Source organism: Pan paniscus, chromosome 11 (assembly GCF_029289425.2).
Source record: "Pan paniscus chromosome 11, NHGRI_mPanPan1-v2.0_pri, whole genome shotgun sequence".
Taxonomy (NCBI): Eukaryota; Metazoa; Chordata; class Mammalia; order Primates; family Hominidae; genus Pan; species Pan paniscus.
The window spans coordinates 23,124,212-23,142,968 of NC_073260.2; the positions used below are offsets into that span (position 1 = coordinate 23,124,212).

At 42.8% G+C, this 18,757-nt stretch overlaps 1 protein-coding gene across 1 annotated transcript in view; it reads right to left on the reverse strand.

Annotated features, from left to right (window-relative positions):
- Positions 1-18,757, reverse strand: part of PAPPA (pappalysin 1) — a 250,226-nt gene that overhangs the window by 181,656 nt on the left and 49,813 nt on the right. Inside the window, exons 3-5 of the mRNA XM_034928930.4 lie at positions 12,586-12,731; positions 8,257-8,550; positions 71-263 (exon numbers count right to left, since the gene is read on the reverse strand). Of these exons, the coding sequence (XP_034784821.1) occupies positions 71-263; positions 8,257-8,550; positions 12,586-12,731 (633 nt within the window). The remainder of the gene's footprint in view (positions 1-70; positions 264-8,256; positions 8,551-12,585; positions 12,732-18,757) is intronic.

Here is an 18,757-nt window from a genome sequence, read left to right on the forward strand (position 1 = left end):
TCCCTTCCAAATTTCCTTCTTCTTGGCAGGAGAGAGAGAGAGGGATCAACACTACACAGGGCACACTCACCTTTCAAAGAAATGGCCATCTATAGGTGGGAACCACTCCAGTGTCACAGAGTCCGTTGTGTGGCCCACAACTTGGGGGGCGAGGGCAACAGGCGCTGGTTTCCTGGAGGGCTGCCAGCCCTGGTAGACCAGGTCCAGGTAACAGTGCATTCTGGCGACTTGATTGGGCGTGAAGGAGTCCGTACAGTCGTCATCTGCAAGCAGGCAGAGGGAGAGATAAGCACCAAGCCGCAAGGCAGGCAGGCATATGAGAGAGTAATGACGGCTCCTGGCGGCCCAAGAGCCAGCACCCAAGTCGTTCCTTGCCAACTCAGGCTGGCCTCTTCCAGCTCTCAAGAGTTAATGGCCTGTGAACAAATTAGTGTAGTCATCACTTCTGGAGACAGGTGAGAGGAAACAGGAGGGAGGGAAGGGTGGATGTAACTGAAAAAGTATGGCTGAGACTGGGAAGAGAGCAGCCCAGAGGTCACGGCAAAGGACACAGGCAAGATGAGCTATTTCCCCTATTTCCCATGGCCCCCAAATCCACTGGGCACTAAGTCAACAATTCCATTACTCCCTCCCTCCCTCACCCCCCACTCAATATCTCTCATTCATTCATTCATTCATTCACTTGTTTATCCATTCACTCATTCATTGATGCACTCACTGGTTCCAACTCATTCCTTCACATTCTTTCATCCACTCATTCATTAATTTCACTATTAACCAATGTGCTGATATTACCCCTCAAACAAACCTTCTGAGTGTCTACCACATTTCTGCTCTGTGCCCAAGGGCATGGAAAGATGAAACTTTAAAAGTTCCTGCCCATGATGAGGTACAAGTCTAGTTATGGAGTCAAGACCAGTCCAGTGTATGAGTCAAGGTTGTTACAAGGCTACTAAAGTCTGTGATGTCAATCACTGATAAAGGGAGGAAGACGGCATGGGTGGGGGCAGGGACAGGCAGGCGACCAGGAAGGCTTCTAAAGAAGGAGATAGTTGAGGCTGATCAGACTGCACAGCTAAGATTGGAAAAGAAAGGAGAGGGATTGCAGGAGAAAGTGCTGCATGACTACAGAGGCATGGTGCCTTAGGCAGAGAGCACAGGCCAGGGAGTCAGGCAGACCTGGGAACAAACCAGGGTAGTGTGCATGCTGAAAATATGAGTAGTAACATCTCCCACTCCATGCTGCCATTGGTGCACTGTGCTTTAGACACGGTAAGCCCCTTCCCTTCTCTGGAGTTTTGGAGTACGCACTACTATTTTCCTTATCGTACAGAAGAGGATATTAAAGCTGACAGAGGGTAAATAATTATTTCAAAATCACAAAGCTAGGGATACATCTGGGATTTGAACCCAGGCAGTCCTGACTTCAAGGCCATGCTTCTGATCAATATGAGAACTTCTTTTCAAGCATAAATGAGACATTGTATGGATATAAAATCCTGCAGGTGGTTGATAAATGGGAGTTGAGTCTGAGGCTAAGGGAGCTTGGAACACAATCTCTCAGGTGTCTTTAGATCTAAGGACCTTTGATCCTAATCTCTCTTTTCCAGGGTGTGACCTAAGACCTGGTTCTGAGGGAGAACGCTTGCATTTCTCCCTCCAACAGTTTTATTCAACTGCCCTAGGGGCAGGGCAACGCACTGTTTTGGCTTAATTTCCAAAAACACCACTTCCCAGAGGTGTCCACCTGGTCAGGGAGCCTGCAGCTGGGCCCCAGACAGAGGAGTATAGGGCTCTTCCAATCTTAAAATAAACTTGCTACTGGGAATCCTGCAGCATATACTGGTTTCTTCTTATCAAACAAACATTAAATACATTTGGGCAGGTGCTGGACAGCTATATACATGGCTTTGAGAATCCAGCTTAGGGAAGGGGCAGGGTGTGAGGGAGGTTCTATACAGAAGCTGCCTTAAATCCCCTTAGTAATTTTTGCCAATCTCCTTTCCAGCACCTTAGGGAAGTCTTTAACACATTTGGAGACGCGGAAGAGCCCAATGTCTCTTAACAAACACAGTATAGTGAATAACCGAGTAAATCTCTCTCAAACCCAGATCCCACCATGTAACTCCTGAATACCAAACATTCTATGGCTCCCTATTGCAAGGAAAAAGTCCTCAGACTGAAAAGGGCCAGATAATTGGACACTTTTTTCTTTGTTGCCATGAACTTTGTACTTCATCTTGAAAACTTTGGAAAAGCCACCAAATAGGTTACATGCAGGAGAAAGGCATGATGGCTAAGGGAAGAAGTATGGCCACGTGACTAGATTAGTGCACACAGAATCTGGAGTCAAATGGACAAGTGATTTTCTGCCCCCAGTGCCTCAGTTACCCCATCTGTGAAGTGAAGACAGTGATGATAACACGATTGCTCATCTCAAAACACAGCCAAGGTGCAGGGATGTGGGGCACTAAGAGCAATGCCTGCCTCATGATAAATGTTAGTACATGGGAATTGGAAATAGTGTGTGTGTGGTGTGTGTGTATGCTTGCGTATGCTCATGTATGTGTGAGTGTTAGAAAACTGGAAGCAGGAAAAAAATTCAGGATATAAAATATGCATTCTCTTTGATCTAACAATAAGGAATTTATGGATTCAAAAGATAGATACTCTTGGATAAACAGGGGTAAAATAGACATACAAAGATGTTTCTTGAAGCATAATTTATAATGGTGAAAATATTAGAAATAGCACATCTGTTCATTCATAGGGAAATGGCTGTGTACTTTAAGGCACAGACATAGAACAGAATACTAATCAGGCATGACCAAAAAATGAGACAACTTTAAGACTCAGTTCCCTCGTGCATAAATTGGGGGCATTTAAATAAACTCCAAACCATGAAGTTGTGAGAATTCAATGAGCAAGGGCACAAAAAGCATTTCTCAAGATGAATGACACTGAAAAACAGTAGGTTTTTTCCTGTATAAACATCTACTTTACTTGCTTTCCCCCAACAAAAAAGTGTATTTTTCTTTTATAACTTAAAATGGAACCATTTTCACATTTGTTGATAAAAATAAGTTTGAAAAAATGGGTAGGTGATGGAACCTAGTAGGGAGACAGGAATGTATTTGAACTTTAAAGCTGAAGTTGAGGCTGGGCACAGTGGCTCTCTCCTGTAATCCCTGCACTTCGGGAGGCCAAGGTGGGCGGATCACGAGGTCAGGAATTCGAGACCACCCTGACCAACATGGTGAAACCCTGTCTCCACCAAAAATACAAAAATTAGCTGGGCATGGTGGTGCACGCCTGTAATCCCAGCTACTCAGGAGGCTGAGGCAGGCAAATCGCTTGAACCTGGGAGGCAGAGGTTGCAGTGAGCTGAGATCACACCACTGCACTCCAGCCTGGGCGACAGAGTAAGACTCCGCCTCAAAAAATAAAAATAAAAAAAAAGCTGAAGTCGAAATCTATCCCAAGGTACATTACTTGGAGACTTAGCAGCTATCAAAATCTGGGGAGAGGTACCAAAGGGTTTTCATCTATCACAAAAGATCTGCCTCAATTAGCTAATGTCTAGAGTCAGTCCCACTTGGCTTCTTTCCCCCCAGTGCCTCCCCTCTTGATATCTGTGGCCACTTCATCTGGTCTCCAGGAGTGGCCAGCTCATCTTGTTCTTCTGTCTGTATCTTGTCCCAAAGCAGAAAGAACATCGGGACTTCAGCACTGGGAAGCCTATGCCAGTCCCCATGCTGTTGATACAGTACCCTGGGTTTGCTAACTGAATCTTGCTCTCAAGAACAAATGTCCATCTGTGGCTGAAAGGGCACACTGCATGGAGGTTCAGGTCATGAACACCATGCCTTCACTCCACTTAGGACCTTGGACACAATGCTGACCCCCCGTCAGCCACATTTTCATCCACCATAAAATGAGGAATAAGATGTTAGCTGTCTCATAAAGCTGATGAGAGCATTTAACAAGCTAACTAATGTCTAGTGAATGGATAACTAAGTTGCCTTGTGTGAAACTCTCTGTCTTTTTGATGTTTTTTAAAATAATGATAGTAATAATAGTCATAATAATAAATGTAGATAATAATTTTATAATAAAAACTTCACTGTAGAGTATCTGGAATATGTCAAAATGTTACAAAAAATAAACATTACCCTGAACTCATTACCTATAGATAATAAAATTGATGTCTAAGGTATATGTGTGTATATGTATGTATATATATGTGTTTGTATATGGATGTAAATATCTACAGTAAATTTCTATAATTCTTATCACATACATATGTACAGGTCTTACACTATATATATGGCTTTCTGACCCTTTTCACATTAAGTAGTCAATGAATAATCCTACTAATCATCATTTATTGAGCACTAATTATGATACCAAGGACAGTTCTTTTTTGTTTGTTTGTTTTTTAACTTTCATTTTAAGTTCAGGAGTACATGTGCAGATTTATTACATAGGTAAACTTGTATCATGGGAGTTTGTTTTATAGATTACTTCATCACCCAAGTATTAAGGCCAGTACCCGTTAGCAACTTTTCCTGATCCTCTCCCTCCTCCCACTCTCTACACTTCGATGGACCCCAATGTGTGTTGTTCCCCTCTGTGTATCCATGTGTTCTCATCATTTAGCCCCCACTTATAAGTGAGAACATGTGGTGTTTGGTTTTCTATTCTTGCGTTAGTTTGCTAAGGACAATGGCTTCCAGCTCCATCCATGTCCCTGAAAAAGACATAATCTCATTCTTTTTTGTGGCTGCATAGTATTCCATATGTACCACATTTTCTTTATCCAGTCTATTATTAATGGGCACTTAGAACAACAACAGTTCTAAGTGCTTCACTTGTACCATTACACCTGCAATCAGGCAAGGCAAGCATCCTTATCATCAATGGTATTAATGAAATAACTGAGGCTCAGAGAGGAAAAGTAAACTGCCGAAGATCAAAGCTGGGCACGGAACATTCAACTTGGGTCTCCTCACTCCAAATTTCATGCTCTGAACCACCATGTTATTCCACTTCTGTTCATGTCCTTCAACCATCTTCTCTGTCATCTTTAGTGGCCCTATAATGTCCTATCACATGAATACCTTGCAGTTCACTTCAGCAATGCATTATCTTTGGGCTTGTAAGCAGTTTCTAATTATTCAAACATTTTGTTTTCCATACCTGGCATATAGCGAATGCCTAATAAATATTTAGGAAACAAATATCATTAAGAACATTCTTACGGTTAAATCTTTAAGCATACCAATTGACTTCTTTGCTTTGGATATATTCCTTAGAAGTGGAATTGCTGGGTCAATCTATGTGTACATATTAAGAAGCCATGACACACAGAAAAATGGGGACAGGACACTTGCTCCTGTAGGCTAGAGAAAGCCTGGCTTCCTGCAGTTTTGAGGACCAGAGTGTCCTCCTCCAGGAACTCTTGTAGCCTATTATCTCCAGAAAGTGGAACTGGGTCTGCTACTCTTTTATCTGTTGAGTTTTCCAAGAGTTACCCAAGAGTTCAACATAACTATACTCCTCTGGAGCTCTGTCCAGCCTGCCTACTGAATTAGGCTTCCCCCCATCACCTGCCTGGTGCCTCCTTGCTCTGAGCATTTGGGGCCCTCTCAACATTCCCCACAACCAGAAAATGAGGCAGATACTTACTAGTTAGTAACACAGGCTCTGCAGTAAGAAACACTTGAGTTTAGGTTTCACCTTTGCCTTGTTTTATCTTTGTGATGCTGGGCAAGATACTTAAGCTACCTGAACCACATTTTCTGCATCTGTAAAACTTGTGCACCTCCTTGGGCTACTGTGGGGATTCAATGAGACAAGCCTATGAAAAGTTTCATACAGTGTCCGGCATGTCACACGTACTCAAGAATTACTGCAGGCCTGAGCTAACCAATATGGTAGCCACCAGCCACGTGTGGCTATTCTGATTTAAATTAGTTAAAATAAGATTGATAATTCAGGTCATTAGTCACACTAGTTGTATTTCAATCATTCAGTTACCACATGGGTAGTAGAGGTCATGGCTACCATACCGGCCCGCACAGATACAAACTATGTCTATCTTCACAGAAAGTTCTGTTGGCAGTGCTGCACCACAAACCTTTACCCTACCAGTGATCAGGCCTGAGGAAGAAGCACCCAGGAAGATAAAGCAACAAGAAGAAGTTGACCCAGCAATGTCTTCACCCAATTATCTTGATGGAGAGAGCTCCCATGCATGGCTCTCCATAGCCCTGAGAACCCAGTCCTGTTCTGCATTTTGAATTGCATCCAGCTGCTTTTGTCACCTCATCTATCAGAAATCCTAAGGAAAACAAACATTTCAAAGATCGCGGTTGCCTTGAATATGCTTTTGTGGGTGTAAGTTTGTTATCGTAGCTCAGTGAATTAGTTCTGCTGTTAATGGGTCACTGAGCTGAGGGGTTCCTTTAAAAAAAATAGTAAATCAATCACCCTTTAGATCTGTACAAAGGGGAAAAAAAAAGATTTAGTTTATGGGGGTCTGGTAGCTAGTGGCAGCTCCTAGCCCCTAAGAGGCCGGCAAACTTCCAAACTTATGTTATTGTTTATTTTCCATGTGTGTTGAGCTGGCCAAGAAAAGGTGCTACAGAAATGGAACGTTAGCAGTGTTGTATGAGGGGATGGGGCACCGGATGTGGGATGTCAGCTTGGCTGGGAATGGGAGCCCAGTGGGAATCTGCTTTTCAGGAAATACCCAGCACCCTGGTCTTTTTTGAACACTCAAATCTAAGACTCTTTATGGTACCAGAGGTGGGTTATTGACACTTCAATTCAGATTTGGACTGCAGGAACCTTATACTGGAGAGGCCCCCAGGGTTCATCAGCCCAAATGGACAAGCAGAAAGAACCACTGGGGATCACAGAAACCTTTGGGTTCCAGCAGCAAATTCCTCTCTTGAAATGCAATGAGGCAAAACCTCAACAGAAATGTAAAATAGTCAGAAAGGGGGTGTGTTTTCCCTGGCTTTAGCAGGAATGAGAGCCTAAAGCCCTACTTGTACAGCCACCAGGGCAGTTGCCCTGAAGCATCCCTGTGGAACAGAGCGTAAAAGCCACCCAGGTTGCTCAATTTCCCCACTCAACCATCAGCTAGCTCTCTTTAGAAGAAATACAAGAGTAAAAGAGAAAAATACTTGGAGTCAGATATGTGACTTGGTGCAAATGATTTCAGTGAGCTTCAATGCTGTCATCTGTAGAGTGGGGATAGTTCTGACTCTACACATTTGTTGTGAGAATTAAATGAGAGAGAGCATATTAAAGGCCTTTCTGGACAATATTTTGTTACATGAGTAGAAATATTGCTTTTGATAATAAATTTTATATACCTGTTATAAGAGAATTTATTCATTTTCCTCCTTCCTTCCCTCCAGCCCTCCCTCTCTCCTCCCTTTCTTTCTTTACTTCTTCCTTTCCTAACAAACATTTATTAAGCACTTGGCCCCTGTGCTGACTTCTGAGAATAGAGTGATGTATTAGATGCAATCTTTGGCTTGATAGAATTTGCTTGTTCTAGTGGGGAAAAAGACACCAAGTTGAGTATGGTAACAGAATTTGATGCTGGCCTGCCATGTGCAATTGTGTGCATTGCGACTAACACAAAAACTCTTAGCTGCAGGTGCAGTGGTAAGGGCTATGACAGCCCTGAGGAAGGGGTGTCTTGTTCTAATTTGCCAAAGGTGCTAAAAGGGCTCCAAGGCCTTGATGTATCCCATGCTAAAGGGAAGTGCAGGGCATCCCCTAATGCTCCTAACACTGTTACTAGTGGTACGCAAAAGTACTATGATAAGATATATGCAGTTAGGAAAAAAAAATCATACTCAATCTCATGTCATAATTTTCTCTTTGCAAAGTCCAAAGCACTCTCATTGTTCTTGCAAAATAACAAAGAATGTGAGAGTTTTATGCTTATCTAAGGGACACATGGGTTAAATAAAAAAGGTTCAACAACCACTAGCTTAGAAAAATGTGCTGCACATTTAGGAAGGATCATGGAGATGCTAGTCCAACAATTCCATTTTCTTGAGAAAAGTGAAACCCAGAAAGAGAATGACCGAAAGACATTAGGTGGATAAGTGGCAGAGCTAGGCCTTCCATCCTTAGAAAAGGTAAGTAGCTTGTTCAAGGTTCCCCTGAGCCAGGATTGGATCCCACATCTGACATCCAGACCTGTTCATCCTACAGAGTGTAGGGCCCTACCTGCATAGCTCATGAAGTTGTTGTAAGGAGTGTTGAAGAAGCTGTGAAAGCCACAGGTGTCATTTCCTGGCCCTGGGTCACCGCAGGACTTGTGTTTAGGGGCTGGGTTGGTATCATTGCAGAGGTCTCCAGTCTCGAAGGAGGGCTCTGTCTCCATGCAGGGGTCACTGCAGGACTGGATTTCTGAGATGCCTCGGAAGACGTGATAGAGGCCCAGGCTGTGACCAATCTCATGGATCATGGTGTGGGTGTGCCCAGGCATGCCATAGAAAGACGGGTTCAAGACAATGCCACCTGTAAGGGTAAATCCAGAGAATCAGGCAAACTAGGTACTCTGCTTCTTGGTGCAAGAACCCCCAAGTCCATCAAGGATAAAGAGATGCTGCCCAAAATAAACACAAGCTTCTCCACCCTAGGACTCCATTGCCCTGAGAGCTGTTACAACCTATGACATGAATCATGACTTATCAGAGCAGGAAGGAATCTCAAAAGTCATTTTGTACAATTCCTTTATTTTTCATATGAAAACGCCAATGCTTAAAGAGGTGAAGGGACTTACCCAAGGTGATTTCAAATTATTTCAATGGAGAGCAATTCAGAAACTCTGATTTCTGGGCCAGTAAACCTTTCTGCTGCAACCTTTCCCTTACAAAGTAAGGCCTACTCTTATTTCCAAATATTCTACATATTCTTGTCTAGACAAAGCCCTCAGGCTCAGAGATCTTGGTTCTGGTTCTCATTTTGCCTTCACTAACTCTGTGACATCGAGTGGAGTAATTAGCATCTCTGAATCTCATATCTTCATCCCTGATGCTGTAAGAGCATGAACGCTAATGAAGGTCAGCACCATGCTGTATTCACCATTGTAACAGTTTTCATACTAGCTAATGTCACTTGAGCAGGACTCTTAATCAACGTTCTATGATTAATGACTATCACAGGGCCTGGAGCAGAGTATCTCATTAAATATGTGTTGAATATTTGCTGAATGTTAACTTATCTAAAGAAGTTTGTGAGGTTTAACTAATCTAGTGTGAGAACTAGAATAGCACCTCCATACATCAAGTACATCACTTGAGGACAAGCAGAATGATCATCACCTGAGAGCTTAGTAGAAATGCAGAATCTCGGGCCTCACCCCAGACCTACAGAAGCACAATCTGTATTTTAAAATGAGCCTTGAATGACTTGTCTGTATATTCTGATTTGAGAAGCAATGGTCTATATCACATGCCTCAGAAGATTGAGAATTGCTTGGCTTGGGCAGATAGACAGAACAGATCTCAGTAGAATTTATGGGTAGTATTTGTGCTGTGTTCATTTTAGGCATTGGAAAGATGCATACAGGCTGCCAGAGAGATAATTAAACTTTAAAATTTTAAAATGTTTAAGGGAAGGTTAAAACTCAGGTCTGTGAACCTTGAAAGTAGGTACTTTAGGTGTAGAGCAGCATCTTCTAAAAGAATGGTGAGGAGGTAGGGTCTTGTTGATTTGAGCTGGCAAGCCCCACATGGGCATGGAGGGTTTTATATTAGACTGAACCTCTGGAATGGTGTGCTTGCTCAGTCAAGGGACTCATAGAGTCTATGCAGAGGTCTCTGATTTTGAAGAAGGACTCTGTCTCCGTGTTAGGGTCACTGGAGGACTTAATTTCTGAGATTGAATTTCTGACCAATTTTGAATCGCTTAGAGCTTTCTAACACAAAGATAAAGATGTGTGAGAGGGCATGTGAGTGTGTGGGTGTGCACATTCACTTGGGTATGAGAAGGGGGCAGGCAGAGGCAGGGAGGAAGAGAAACTGAGACAGAAAATCTTTCTCAATTATTTTCTGTCAATCATAACATGAAACATAATCCGCTTCCCACCCAAGGCTTTTTCCAGGGATCATGGTGTAATAGCAGAAAAAGAGGGGAAAAATATGGTTGTAATAAATTGGGTTTGATTGGGGCTACTGCAGAGGAATTACTCATGAGCAGCATCTCTCGGGATGGGGAGAGGGCAGCCTGGAGTCCAGCTGGAGTTAGCTGACATAGGTTGCAATCCTTGTTCTGCTTCACACTGGCCTTGTGACTGTGGAAAATGGACTTTGCATCTCTGGTGAGCTCTAAAATAAGCAGCTACAATAATGCCAATGATTCTCTGTCTCTCCATGAAGCTTCATTATTGAGGTAATGAGAGGACAGGACCATTCCAGGGATGATGATTGGATTGCAGACTTAATGTCTAGGCTAGCCCTGTTTGCTTTACCTCATCCCCTCCCAACTCACCCCTTTTCACAGAGTGACAGCACTTGGGCCCCAGTCCTGTTTCATTGCTTCTCTTAAAAGGTGAAATAGCTTGAGCCTGACATCATCCTGAAATACTATAACATGCTATGGATTTATAGCCTTCCTTATTCCTGGCCCTGAGCCAGACTCTGAAATTTATGGAATTATCAGGAGTAGTTTTTTCTAACAGTAGAAGCCTGCTACTCAATCCTTCTCAGACTCTGATCATGGCCCTTTCAGTTGCTTTTCTAATAGGACAGAATTTCAGAACTGAGAAGGATCCTTAGGGTCTTCCAGCCTCCTAGGACCTGCTTATTTAATATTGAAGGACATTGAGACCTGAGGAAGGAAAGAGAATTGCCTGAGGCCATACTGCTAAGTAAAGTCACAGCTGAGAACAACATGAATTTTGGCTCTAGTCTAGCATTACTCCCATATATCATACTAGGCATGTGATATAAGCTGATCATCTTCAAGTTTGCCTAAGCTGCACGCTCTCTTCTGCCCAACCCCACCTGTCTGTGTCTGTCTATCTGCCAATCTATCTACCCATACTTCATATGTCTCAGGATTTCTCAACCTCAGCACTATTGACTTTTTAGTCTGTATAATTCTTTGTAGTGGACATTGTGGACATTTAGCAGCATCACTGGCTTCTACCCACTAGATGCCAGTAGCATTCCCCCATTTGTAAGAAGTAAAAACGTCTCTAGATATTGCCAAATGTCTCCTGGGGCATAAAATCCTCCCAGCTGAGAACAAGTAGATATTTATCTTTGTATCTATCTTTATTTATACAACCACACACATGCACACACACGCACACACACACACACAAATTGGTTTCATTCTCTAAAAAACAATTGAGAAATGAGAGTTGTCTGGAGGGAACTAAGTCTATGGTTTCATTGAGCAAAACTTGCATTATTTAAATCTCTCATTTCCAAGACAGAATAGCAATGGAGCAGCTACTGGACTCTGTTTCACCAGGAGACCAGGCAGGCCTGAGGATACATCCAGCACTGTCACTGCTGAGCCTGAACATTCTCAGATAAAGATGTTCACTGAGTCATCACGATTCATTCTTGTAAATAATGGGAACATTCTACCAAACGGAAAATGATTAAATAAATGGCAGCGCCCTTGTTCAAGGGAATATTATGTGGCTATTAAAAATCTTGGCTTTAGAGAGGGGAAAATAACCCACAAGGGTGCTTTTCTTTTGTGATTAAGTGAAAAAAATATGGGTGGGAAGTTAAGGATAAGACTTCTGCAACATGGAAAAAAAAGTAGATAGCATAATATGAAGTGAAAAAAGAATACAGAATTTCATCTATGCTATGATTTTAAAAATGTACAGTTAAAAAAAATGCATGTTTACATATAGATGTGTCCTGGAAGAGAGCATGGAAAAAATAAAATTAAAGAACTGCAATGTTTGCTTACAGGGCCTGGTTCAGAAACTGTTGTCATGTCTAACTTTTGGTGATTGGTTTGTACAAACTTATGTCTTGTTTATGGATATGTATAATTTGAATGTAAGAAGAGTTCCTGTTGGTGTTGGTGGGTGGAACATGGAGGAACACGGAGTTCTTGCAAACTCACTTTTTCTTGCCTCTTTGGTGTCTTTTAAGCCAACCCATGACTGGCTGTGCCAGTACAGTGTGGTTACCAGACTGAGAAGATATTTGCAGGAACTAGGAGACAGAGGGTATAAGGAGAAAGCAAACAATGGGCAGTGTTGGAAACTTAAATTCCAATTGTGACTGTCACTGTCTTGCGTGTGATGTTGGATAAGCCCCATTTCCTCTCTGGGTCTCATTTCCCCATTGATAAAACATGGTTAATAATACGGTGCTATTTCCTTCAGAAAATTGCTTGGTGGTCAAAATGAGATAAAGGATGCTAAAGAATTTTGTAAATTAAAAAGTGATAAATAAATCGGTTGTTCACCCTCACAACTACCACCACCACCATCATGATCGTAACAATGGTCATCATCGCACTAAATGTATTACTGTCCTACTCTAGTTGCCTCCTGAAGGAGTTTCTAAGACTCACCTAAGTGCATCAGGGCCTCCTTGTCCCATGGCCAAGTTGCTACTCCTGCCAACTCCTCCTCTGAGGATTTTGCAAAGAAAATATTGAGATGTGTTGATCCATCCAATTTAAGAATGTTCTTCAGCTCATTAACATCCAAGTAGGCTCTGAAACAGAAAAAGAACCTTGGCTGTTATCATGCCCCCAAAAAGATACTATTTAAATAACAGGCCCTCTCCAAATAATTTAGAGCTACTATGCGTGCCAGGCATTTTGCTAAGCACTTTAAAAATACTACCTTATTGAATTCCCCCAATAATATTATAAGTAAGATGATTCCATTTTACAGATCATAAAATTAAGTTCTCGAGAGTTTTAGAGACTTGCCAAAGTTGTTAGGCTTCTTATGAACACAGAGGTAGGTAGTATCATTATCTCCAGAGGCTTAGAGAACCTTCTTCATACCTTACTAAGTTCAAGTTGCTACTTAGCAGTGTTTTCCTTTTTCTTAATGCTGTCTCTCCCAAGGAGTTCTCACAGAGCCCAGCCAGTAGCACACATTAGTGATGGTTTCCTGCTCTTCCCCTCTTAGAATAATAGAAGGGTCTCCCCATGTATGAAAGACAAAGTTCAAGTTCCCAATATGGCCTCCAAGACACAACCTACTCCTTAGCCTCATCTATTTCTACAACCTCTCTTGAGCACCCCACTGCATACAGAAAACATCTCTGTACCCTGTATGGTGCATTATCCCATTGGCAATTTTATTCATGCTGTTTCCTCTGCTGGGACTCTGATCAGCATTTTGTTCTCTAATGAACAAATCCAAAGTCTGTTCTGGTATCCCTCCTCCAGGAAGACTTCCCTGATGCTCTCCTCACCTGCACCCCTTTTAACATCTCCATACTCGTCCACCTCCTACTAGCAGTGCACTGTCTCTCATTTGCCATTTCAATAAATTGCTTCCTCTTTCTATTACATAATACACACTTGTGGCCACCTGGGGGAAGGCGAGGTGCCTTATTAATCTCTGTTTACCCAGTTCTCCGCACAAAGCTTGATACCTGGTGAGCCCTCAGTAGATTTTGATGGAATTGAATTAAATTGGGGAAAGTAAGAGTAAAAATATTTAACTCTCAGTCTCAAATTCAATAATTCCTGACTAATGGGGCCTCAGTTTCCTTATCAATACATTGAAATTAGTAACAGCTGCCTGATGCTCCACAGATCATTTCTATGGGTGGAAAACCTACACCTCTACCCTGCTGTGAATAGGATACGTCTGAGATCTAGCGTGTCAAGGCCGCCCATGTCACAGAAAGCCCCAAGCTCACGAAACCAAACAATCCTGTGACCATAATTTGTACATCTTTTCACAAAAAAACATGAGTTGGAGATAGGTGGGCCCAGGAGAGCTTACATCTATGTCTAGGTTGAGCTGACTAATTCCAAGAATAGCCACACAAACTCAGATATTGACCTGAAATCTCACTGCTGAGCCCTTCTCTTCCCCAAGAACCCACATTCAACTTCTTAGGCTGGAAATCTCATGAGGAATTCTAATCAGTCTGCTCTGTCGTCAGGGAAGAGGACGAGGAAGGAGACAGCCAACATTTATTAAGCATTTGCTGTATGCCAGACCCTGTGCTAGGTACACATGTCTCATCCCTGTTTGGTAGTTGAAGCAATGCAACAGAGTGGGTGAGATGGCTCATTCTTAAGCTACAGTGCTAGGTTTTGAATCCAGCTTTTCCACTTTATGTCTGGGCCACCCTGGGCAATGTACTTAACTTCCTGCACCTCAGTTTCTTTATATAAAGAATGAGGGTGATAATACTACCTACCCCATACAGCTGTTCAGAGGGTTAAGGTAGTTAATAAAGAGAGTGTAAAGGGCTTAGAATAATGCCTGGCATGTAGAAAGCCTCAGTGCATGTTTAGCTATTCTTATCACTTATCGCCATCATACAGATGAAGGAAGAGGGGTTCAGAGATCACACAACTGGAGACAAGGCCAAGTATAAATCTAGATGTGTCCAACTCTTCCCACAACCTCACCCTCATTTCCAAGCTCACCCAGGCCCAGAGTGAAAAGAGAACAATGCATGGGAGGAGAATGAAAACACAGAGGAGCTGAGATTTTCTTTGATCAGCCCTTTCCACATAATTTATTATTTTCTAATTGATTTGTTCATTTCCATCAAATGTTCTCTCAGGCAGAGAACACAAATGTTATTAGAGAAAGCCACCTCTGCCCCATAGCTCTGAGATGAGAAAGCTTCAAGAGAGAAAAAGGGTGGGGTAGGGGCAGGGGAGATATTTTAATTGGTTGTTTATTCAGTGGTAATTGCAGAAGCCAATCTTTTCAAGAAGTGGTATTCATCCTAGCCCAAAGCAGAGAAGTGGGATGTGGGAGCCTCTCCATGGCTTGTACGTGATTTTTTTTTTCATACTTTGGGAAGCCTCCATTTCCCTAAGGGGGAAGACTCCACAGCAGCAATCCAGGCCTCTCTCTTCCCCACCTCTCCTAGGGGAACCCACCCAAAGGGGGGGGAAAAAAAAAAAGCAACAACACAACTCTGTGGATGAAAGTTTTCCTTTTGCTGCCCAAGGTATTCCCACTAATACAGAGCCAGGCTGAGTGTCTCTCAAATGTATCAGGGGGAAAATCTTTGGGACAGGAGTCCATGTGGGTATTTACCTCCCTACCCCTATGCCTTGAAAGGATTTTTTTTTCACTTTTGTCAACAAGATAGAAGAGAAAGCACAGGAGGTCAAATTTAGAAGGAACATTACTGTCTAGGGATAGTGAAGGTGAGAGAAGGAAAATGGCCATGTGACTTATATTTTGCAATTGTTGGGAAGGCCGGCCCTGTGTATACATCATAAATTGGTCAAATATACTTTAAAATGTCAGGGCTGGGCATGGTGGCTCATGCTTGTAATCCCAGCACTTTGGGCAGCCAAGGCAGCAGGAATACTTGAGGCCAGGAGTTTGAGATCAGCTTGGGCAACACAGGGAGATCCCATCTTTACAAAAAATTCAAAAAATTTAGCTGGGCATGGTGGCACAAGCCTGTAGTCCCAGTACTTCGGAGGCCGAGACAGGAGGATTGCTTGGGCCCAGGAGTTCAAGGCTGCAGTGAGCTATGATTGTACCACTGTACTCCCACTTGGGCAATAGAGCAATAGGCCATCTCTTAAAACAAAACCAAAAGCAAACAAACATTACTCACTTCCCAGAAAAATCAATCAAAATCCCAAACTCACGCAGAGTTGGACAGATAGACCTATATATATGGGCAAGTTGTCTGTCCAACTCTGTGCATGTATTAGTCTGTAGATTAAGCTGTGTGTGTATTAATCTGTAGCTTAATCTGAGGCTTAATCTGCATAGAAGCTTTGCTACTCAGAATTGGACAGATAGACCTATATCTGTGGACAAGTAGGTTTAAGTCTCTGAGTATCAATTAGCTCATGCGGATCCCAACAGGATTAAATAAGACAGCTCAGCACAGTCCCAGCACATAACTAGAAAATGTGAGCCCCCCATATCCTGGTCTCCTATTTTCTCCTGCTGGGAAAGAACCTAAACTGACAGTCTGCCTCTGCGTGGCTCTCCCAGTCTCAGCTTTCAGTGTCTCTTCCTCATTACCCAGCCTTCTTCCTTCTACAACCTCAACCGCTCAAGTTCTCTTGGTTTTCTTATTTTGAGAACCTCTAGTTTTCCCCAGTTATGCCCAACCCCTAAGAATGTCCATTAGTTTCCCTCCTCTGCCTTGCAATCTTTCTTCCTGATGATTGGCCCTTTAAATCTTATGAACCCTGCAAAGTCCAGCTTACATGTGATGCACTCCATGTATCCTCTTATGACCACTCTCATCTGTAGAGTAGGGATGATGATGACCACCTGTCAGGGGCATCATAAGGATTAGAGGCAACACGGGTTAAGTGCCTAGCATGGTGACTGGCACAGAGAAGGCATCACTGATTAGGATAGGCTCCTTTTACTGCATTATTGTTAGCAAAACAAAAATTATTAACAACACTCAAATCATCATCATCACCTCTATCTGAAAATGAGTCCTCCTTCCTCTGTGCCCCCTACTTTTAATTCCAGTACTTATCAATCTGCTTTGGGTTATATTCACTGTGTGAGCATCTGTCTTTTCCATCAGGTAATGAGCTTCTGGCAGTTGGGACCAAATCTTTATTATCTCCGTATCACTTAAAAGTATCCTTCAAGAGAGAACCACCACCGATGGGCAGCTACTGAGCACCTCTCTCTCAAATTACATAGTTTCAAAACAGGATGAGCAAGGCCAGAGCTCAAGGAAAGGGAATTACTTGCCCAAGGTCATATATCTAATACAGGTTGTAGAAAAGCCTGCCAACAAACCTCTCTGCTCTAACCTGTGTACATGTCACTTGTGTATAGCAGCAATTTTGTATCATAAGTAAAGTCATTTCTTCCTTCAGGTGGACACAGTTCCCTGCAAAGTTTAGAGAACAAATCATGGGAAGGATGGCAGCCTCCATTCTCTCCCTCAGCTGGACACCTGGGTGTGGGAACCTGCATTGCCTGAATATCTGACCACTTCTCACTATACTCTGCTGGTTGTTCTGCAGCTCAGCATCCGTACCTGTTCAGTGAGGTTGTGAAATAGATCAGTGTCTTCCAGATCATGGTCTACAGAGGGCTAAATTTGTAAGAAAATGATGAATATTTAAAGAAAAACGTCGCTGAGTCAAATGGATTTGGGACATGGTCTGTTAAACAAGGTTAAATACATATTTTTTTAATTGCAAGAATTTTCGGAGCCTCAAATATGCAAAATAAGAGTAAGACAGATAGCACAGGAAGTGTACCCAAAAATATGTGACCATAATTCCTTCTCCACACCCCTCCCCTTACACACTTCCACCTTTGCCAAAAACCAAACAACAGTACAAACAACAAAGTTTGGAAAATGTTGGCTAGATTGAAATGCCCCTCCTGATTTAGAAACTTTCCCCTGAGCCGCCTCTCAAGAGTGGTAACTCAGTGTCTCTTGTCTTCCTACACAACCCATGCACCTGGATCCCACTATTGAGATTGCGGGTCCCCTGGAATGTCTGTTTCAGGGGGCCCAGCCCTGATTGCCAAGGTGCCCAGACTTTACCCCTTTGCCAGAACTGCATTTCAAAGCCATGAGTGCAGTTCTGGAGGGAGATCAAAGCTCTCTCAACTCAACTGTCATTAGAATATTTTCTTTATGCATCTCACTCGTTGGTAAGTGCCAACAACATATTTCCTAAATGCACTGGCCTGAGATGGCACAACTCTGTAATAATCTGAATGAGAGGGCTGTCAGGGCCTGTTTTATTGAGAGAGAAGCAAAAGGGAACCACATTCAAAATGCAAAACAACAACAGCAACAACAACAAATCCTTTAAATAAAATCATGGGAAAAAAGTGTGAGAAGGCCTGAGTTTTTTCACCTGTAGAAGCATAATACACTGGCCTTCCCGTTTCAATGGTACAGCTTACAGTGAGCCCAGATCAAGACTGAGGACTCTCAATTTCTATTCCCACTCAAAGCAGGTCACTCTTCAGTGGACTTCCCCTATGCAGAAGTGATAGCTGAGGAGATCTTTAAGCAATGTCACGCCAGAGTCATGCTTCCTGGGCTCTTGATGGGTGCGGCTGGTCACAGAGATGGTACTGGCCATGCGGAGATGCCCTCAACTGGAGGAGGGTTTGTGTGAGCTGAACACTGGCCAAGAGTGGGCCACTTTTAAGCAAGCTAGAGACTGGAAACAGTTCTTTCAGGTTAGAATAAAAGGCAACAGAGGGTGATTTTAAGAGAGAGACAGACTGGCGTTCAAATCCTCCTTCTTCCACAAAGTGGCTCTGTGATCTTGGACAACTGACCCTGTCACTTTGTATCTCAATTTCCTCACCTGTGAAATGGGAATTAGAAAATTCAACCAAGAAAGGAGGATATAAAAATTCAAGGAGGTAATGCACAAGGAAATGCCTAGAAGAGTACCCAACTCATGAAAAACCCTCGAGATGCAGAATTCTCTTTTAAGCTAGTTCATGGATTGAAAGAAAACTGGCCTTAGCTCCCAGTGCCTGTTGGGTTCCCGCTCCACCAGCCAAACCTGGTTCCCAACACTGGATTAATGTGTTTACCTTCTTCACAGGAGG